Source organism: Bidens hawaiensis, unplaced genomic scaffold, assembly GCF_021521415.1.
Source record: "Bidens hawaiensis isolate Kalapana, Puna unplaced genomic scaffold, B.hawaiensis_p1.1 tig00009272_1, whole genome shotgun sequence".
NCBI lineage: Eukaryota > Viridiplantae > Streptophyta > Magnoliopsida > Asterales > Asteraceae > Bidens > Bidens hawaiensis.
The window spans coordinates 77,751-84,863 of record NW_027491684.1 but is presented as its reverse complement, the minus strand read 5'-3'; the positions used below and the strand labels follow the sequence as shown (position 1 = coordinate 84,863).

Genomic DNA, 7,113 nt, shown 5'->3' with positions numbered 1-7,113 from the left:
ATATCGAGAAATTATAGACAAATAAATATATAAATTGGAAGAAATTAAAAACATTGAAATAAAAGAAATTACGTTTATCTAAAGAGATCAACACGTTCTTACCCCTTAAGGGATTAAAATAACTCAACACGTTCATAAGTTTGCGAGTTAAAATTACAACGTAAAAGGCATATCCAATATTTCGTGTTTGTGTTCACGTAGCAACAGATTTGCAGCAACACATGTGGCTTTGGCTTCATGCAAGCGACCGGGTGAAATTCAATATACAGTTGTCACTCCAACATATGTGCGACAAGGTGCAACGCACACAAGTGCCGGCATTATACAAAGTGTCATTAATAAAGGTGAAGCTCGTGTTCTTGCCAATGTTGTGAAAGCGATACCGTTGGATCGCGGTCAACACATGTAGCTCAAAACGGATGTTTTTTGGTGTTTTAATACTTTTGTTTGTTGTTAGCATAAGTAACTAAACATTCTTAGGGGATGCTTGAGATTTCTTATATCAACATCCTTATAACTTATTGCCATAAGTCATAAATTATAAAGGTGTGACTTATGACTTATTCCCCTTACAACTTTTACTTACTCAAACACTTTATATAACATTTTGAAAAACTTCATAAGTAGAGTAAAATAAGCAGTTCTCAAACACCCCCTTAAAGCTTATATGTTTTTTCGTGATCATTTGTATATTATGTTGTACATAGTTAAAATAAGAGTACTCAAAATAGTAATTTTTTGTGAAAGAAAACTTAATCATGTAATTATTTTTGTCTTCTTTAATGTTTATTTTAGAAATTTATGATAGCTTAATCATGCAATTATTTGTCTTCTTTAATTTGTAATTTATTAGACTTTATAAATACATCTTTATGTACATTCATTTATTTATATAATTTGACGTGTATCACACGGTTAGTAACCTAGTATCTTATTATTACAAATTAAAAACCCAAAAATATTAAAAGAATTCTAAAATATTGAAATTCGGGAAAACGTGCATTTTTATAAGAATTGTAAAAGATTATATACTCTAATAAATCCATTTGATTTTTCAGAAACACCCAAAACTACACTTGATAAAGAAATACACTTGATTTTATGAATTTTTCAGAAACACCAAAAAAAAAACCACTTGTTTTTTCATAATAATTTAAAGGAAAATTTGTGGCAAGTCATTTTCTTCTTTCTTGGATTTCATACATAAAACTTGCAATAAACAATTTTCTTGAATAAAGATTACAAACCTGGTCTTGATGGTGCACGGCATGGAAGAGTGAGCGGCGACGTGGTGAGCGACAATGTAGTGAGTGGCGACGGAGTACGGCGGTTCGAAACCCATCATCGTCTTTCCGGTCAACCAGCCGGTGGTGGAAACAATTGTAGATCTTTGCTCTCTGGCCATGATTATTGAACACAAAAACATATATATAAAGTTGAAAAATAAAAGAAAAAAGAAGGTTTGTAAGAAAGTGTTTAAATTACGTGGGCATGATAATAAGAATCGAAGTAAACATAAATAAAAGAAATTGATTAATGATAATGGCAAACCTCTCTCTCAAATACAGATGAAGTACCCAAAATACCCCTTGAGGAATCTTTGGATATAAAGGAAGCCCATATGTCATGTATTGTAGCTAAGGGTGTAAGGTGTTAATCAGATCAACCCGATCGGGTTTCAAATTAATTAGGTCGAGTTAATCGGGTTTTTAAAAATAAAATTTAACCTGCAACCCGACCCCATTGAGGTTCGGGTTATTCGAGTTAGCCATGTATTTTTAAATTGATTTTTGTGTTTGTAACTTGTGGACTGTAATATTTCTCATTTCACTTAATTTTCAATTTCTTTCACAAGTTATCTTATCATTAGATATAGGTCTGTAAACAAAGCGAACCAACATGAACATGGGCATGCCCGTGTTCGTTCATTTAATTTTAAACAAGCACGAACACTTAATTGAACACATATTTATGTTCATGTTTCTTCGCTTAAAAAATTAACGTGTTCGTTTAAAACATAAATGAATAGTTTGCGAACATAAATGAAGATAATTAAACAAAGATAAATGAACATACATATACATACATAAAAGAACATAAATGGACACACTTAAATTAACACAAACAAACACATATAAAACATAATAGGGTGATATAATTTCTAAATGCAAATAATAATATAAATATTTTTTATTGATATGTAAACGAACATGAACGAACATAAAAAACTTAAATGAATGATCATAAACGAATGCTAATGAATAAGCAAAATAATTAAACCATTTATAAAACTTTCAACATTGACTTTTTAGTGCCTTATTTTACCTTTGCATCAAGATATTGTAATTGAAGTTAACTATCACCACTAGTTGGATTATTCGGTTTAACCCGAAACCCTATTTTTTTTTTCAAAAATGAACCCGAAACCCAACCCTATTAACAATTATGGTTATTCAGGTTATCCTGAATAACCTGATTAATACCTTTAACCCTATTTGATCCGACTTTAATTAGCTTATTCTGGTTCGGGCCGGATTAACGGTGTTTGGGTATGTTGGACACCCCTACTTGTAGGCACATGATTGATTTTCAAAGTTTCCATCTTAAAGTTGGTTTTCATTTAACACAAAACACGCGCGCGCGCACACACACACATATATATATATATATATATATATTAGTTTTCTAAACTATTATTGATATTATAGAACATCTGATTGTTTCCTTACTTTGTTTTACTTTCTTTAAAGCTAGGTTATTGACATGAGCACGACATGGGCGAAAATATAGAAATCGTTAAATAAACACATATATAATTTCAAATGATAAGCTATTTTTTAATATATTTTTTGAGACAGTAACATGATTTTTAATTGCAATCCATATTCATACGCAAATAAAGTACTGAAATACATAAACTTTTAAAGAATGACTTTACATAATAGAATGTTTATGAAGAAAATTTAAAACTTTAAAACATAAACTTCATAAACTTTTAAAAAATAATTTTAATAGAAAACAAACAAACTTCACTAACATTAGTCTGAAAAGCAAGCAAATCAAAAATAATTATCTAGCAAAGATTCCCGATAAGCATTCAAGAATGATCCGAGCTTCTTTTATTCCTGGACCAAGAACATAGTTGATTGCAATCTGGCATAAACATTCGTACATCAATCTAACAACACATAGCGACTGAATACGAAAACTGTTTTTACATTTCATATGAAAAGTCTTGCACCATAATAAACTGAAGCACGTCCAAAGCGCATTTAAGAACCAGAACCAAATCGAGACTTTTTTAAAATGACAATTTTTTTTTACCATAATTAAATTGATACATTTTGAGAATGACCAATTTTAACCCGAACCAAATATATATATTTTAAAATTGACTAGGCATGACCCGAACCAAATTCATACGATTTTAAAAAGACTCGTTGAAACCCTTTTTATATTGACTTGTTGACCAGAACTAAGCAGATACCCTTTTAAAATGACCCATTTTGACTCGAGCCAAATCAAATCAAAATATTTCTAAAATGACCCATTTTCATAAATGAAAATTGAAATAACACACCTGAATATTAAGAAGAAAAATGAAAGGTAACACATACAACGTTCTTAGTTTTTTAAAATCTTTTTTACCAAATGCGAATTAATTATTATTGGTTATGAAGATAAAAGAAAATTATAAAGTTTTAATGACTTCAACCAACTTGAAAGTTGAAACTCATTGAACCTTTTACTTAATTTGCGAACCCTTTATATTCTTTCATTTTTCAATAGGCACTAAAAACAAACACCAAACAAACTAAATACAAATTTAAACGAAACTAAATAATAAAAAAAAAACCAAAACCAAAACCAAAACCGAAAACCTAAATAAAACTAAATACCAATAAAATAAAAACAAAAATCGAAATGAAGCTGTAAAACTAAAACCGATAAATTTGAAATCGAACAAAAAAAACTGTAGAAAACCGAAACGGGACACTGAATAAAGTTAAACCCATCTAAAACAAAACTAAAATTAAAAAAAAAACATCGGAACGAAACAAATTTATAAAAACCAAAAACTGAAACGAAACCAAAATAAAAAATAACTATCATGAAACTTTAAAAAGAAAAACGTAAACTCATTAAGGAGCACATGTATTAATTAATATTATAGTAGATTTGAATATGTTGAATGTAATTAAGTTAAATGTAATTTAATTTAATTTGATTTTGAATTATTTTATTAATAAAAAAATTATAAGAGTGTGTCTTATTTTTGGAAAGAGTTACTGTTTTTAAAGTATAGTAGAAAGTAGATTACATTCATTACAATCTTTTAACTTCTTAATACGAATAAAATCAAAAACAAAACAACAATTCACTCAACCAGTGGTTTATCTGGAACACCCAACTCCCTTAATTTTCGTTCATCTGAGAGTCGTTTCGCAAATCTGCATTTATAAAAACATGCATCAGTTGATTAACAAAGTGTACATTACCACAACTAGTTTTTATCAAAGATATAGCAAATGCTTTTATGCAACGAAGCTATACCTTTTCAATGCCTCACGATTCGTACCACCATTTGGGACCGGTTCAACCACTCCAGTATTGATATTCACTCGGGAAACCGGCTTATCTAATAGCTGTTCCCCGATTTTCACTAAGCCATCCAAGTTTTCCTTTGTTGCTATGTCGGTAGAAGCCAGGTCACCGGTCAACGTGTCATCCTATTTTTGTTGGAGAGTACCAGAAAACTTTTAATAAGAATATAAAGAATCACTGTTTCATATGGTTTTTGGTACTAGATGCACAAATTATGGCATTTTAGGGAAAAACAATTTACTGACTTATTAGCTTTTTCAAAAAACCATTTTAAAAAGCAGACGCGTGTAGCTTTTAAAAAGCAACTTGTTAACCTTATCAAAAAGACACTTGTAATTTAACCTTATCAATATGTTATTTTCAAACTCAATCTCAAACATGTCCAGTGATACCTGGATGCGAAGATAGTTATCAACAGAATTGAGGGCCTCAAAGACTGTGTTGTTGTGTATATCAACCAAATCAGCACTTGCTTGAGTGAAAGCATCTATCAACGGGGTCGAACCTTGGTTAGTCAACCACCCAATCACTCCCCATTTGGAGGCCATTTTGGCATCAAATTTCGGTGTCTGCTTTTGCGTGCCCGTCCCAAGTGATATCAATAGATATCTAGTATAGTCAAGGGGTGTGATCACAGGGAAATATGGACCCGCTTTCATAAGTTGCCTAGTTACTTCCCCTATTGCAAGCAAAGACTGCCAATCGAGACACAAAGATCGATGTTCATTACTAGTTCATGCCATAATGGTTACACGTTATTATTTACCGGGTTATTAACCGCCATGCCACCGTCAATAAGGTTAAACTCCCGATCACCCTTCTGAAAATAATGAGCCGGGAGGTAGGTAGGTGCCGCAGATGTACCCATGCATACGTCCGCTAATTGCACATCCAGGTTTGGCTCCCTTGGCACCTTCAAACCGCCATTATTCATTGATATTAAACTATGTGCAACTTATATATCATCCCCAACTCATATATAAATTAAAATAAAACTAGTAGAAAGTCACGCAGTCACTATAATACATACTTCAATTTCGGGTTCATATATATATTAATAAAAAAGAACAATCATAGTTTTGATCAAGATCTAGACTAGAAATGCATGCCTGAAAGGAGCTAAAGATTACAGGCTGCATATTCTTGATGTCAAAAGTAGGGATCACAATGTTGGTCAATGTCTGGCTCAACTTCGTGGTTCCTAACAAGCTCGTTACCTGTTTAAGATACTTCCCGTTGTACCTTGGTCCAACCAATGTCTTCAACAACTTTATAAATCCAGCAAGTGGCCCTCTAAATGTGCACCAATTAAAAGACCATCAAAACACAAACAAGGTAGAAGTAGAATACATCAAATATTTAGTTAAAACATATCTTACCCAACTTGTTTGAAAATTTTGGGACCATGCTCAAGATAAAATGGAACAATGTCTTTCCTAGCAAACAAAGGCCTGTTGTCCGCATTCGGAGCCGTTATCATGGTTGTGATTAGACCACCAGTGCTAGTTCCAGAAACGACATCAAAGTAATCTATTAGCCTTGCCTCCTTGCCATCTAACTCCTGCGAACATACGACTTCATAAATCATGAATTACCGTGAATTAATGGAGAAGATAGTTTTGCTACAAATTGTTTTTTTTAGCACAATGCATTTAAGTCTCAAATAACAAAAGTTGTTTTCTTGTGTTATTATTGCTTTAAAGGTATAGATATATGTATTATGCATCTATGAGACATTATACCTGAAGTTCTGATTCAAGGTACTGCAGAATGACACCGGGAATGACGCCCCTTATGCCGCCACCATCAATATTAAGAATTGTTATGAGATTTCTGGAGGTCGGGCGCATACTAATAGGGCTAGTCATCTTGTAAGTGTATGTTTTTAGTAGGAAGACTTTGTTTTAGTTCACTCGATCCTATCAACTGTCCAGCTTAAATACTAATCCAATAGGATGTTATGTGTCAATTACTTCCAATTATTTTTCCTTTTTATTTAAATATAAAATGGGTAAAACTCTTTTGACAATTCTTGAGAAAGATCGAGATCGGATTTATAAAAAAAGGTGATATGATACACGGGAATATAGTTACCATTATTTTAGCTAACCATGTGTGTTTAGTCAAATAAACAACATAAACTTATTTAATTAGACACATATAAAGAGAGCACCTAAAAAGGGAAAAATCCATACACACTTACAAAGTAGTGTATACCGAATTATGCACCGCTGCCACCACATGCAATGATAACGTGTAATACAAATATGCAACATATATGTATTGATATTTAAAGAAAATTACCTTTCTCTTTTTCTTTCAAATTAACTAAGTTATGAAATGAGTCATTTTAAAAAATGACTTTAACTTTTTATCCTTTATTTTTATGTTTGGTGCGGTTTTAGTCATTTACACTAACGAATGTCAAGTTTTTCAGTTAAATGAAAGCATATGCATTGCACATGAGAGCTTTTTGATCATTTTACCCTTTGAAAAACTAACTGTATA

At 31.6% G+C, this 7,113-nt stretch overlaps 1 protein-coding gene across 1 annotated transcript; it reads right to left on the bottom strand.

The window, feature by feature from the left end:
- Positions 1–4,378: 4,378 nt before the first annotated feature.
- On the bottom strand, positions 4,379–6,576 carry LOC143531860 (patatin-like protein 1). Its single transcript, XM_077027067.1, has 7 exons — positions 6,348–6,576; positions 5,985–6,166; positions 5,715–5,898; positions 5,372–5,518; positions 4,998–5,300; positions 4,555–4,730; positions 4,379–4,451 (listed from the first exon to the last, which is right to left on the bottom strand). The coding sequence occupies exons 1-7, from the start codon at positions 6,471–6,473 to the stop codon at positions 4,379–4,381; spliced, it is 1,191 nt and encodes a 396-aa protein (XP_076883182.1). The 5' UTR covers positions 6,474–6,576.
- Positions 6,577–7,113: the final 537 nt, after the last annotated feature.

Bases quoted from the DNA above. Each gene is read 5' to 3' on its own strand.
- LOC143531860 (XM_077027067.1), bottom strand. From the start codon at position 6,473: ATGACTAGCCCTATTAGTATGCGCCCGACCTCCAGAAATCTCATAACA. The intron at 5,519-5,714 runs GCATGCATTTCT...GGCGGTTTGAAG, and splicing joins TAATCTTTAGCTCCTTTCAG to GTGCCAAGGGAGCCAAACCT. The intron at 5,301-5,371 runs GTAAATAATAAC...CTCGATTGGCAG, and splicing joins GCATGGCGGTTAATAACCCG to TCTTTGCTTGCAATAGGGGA.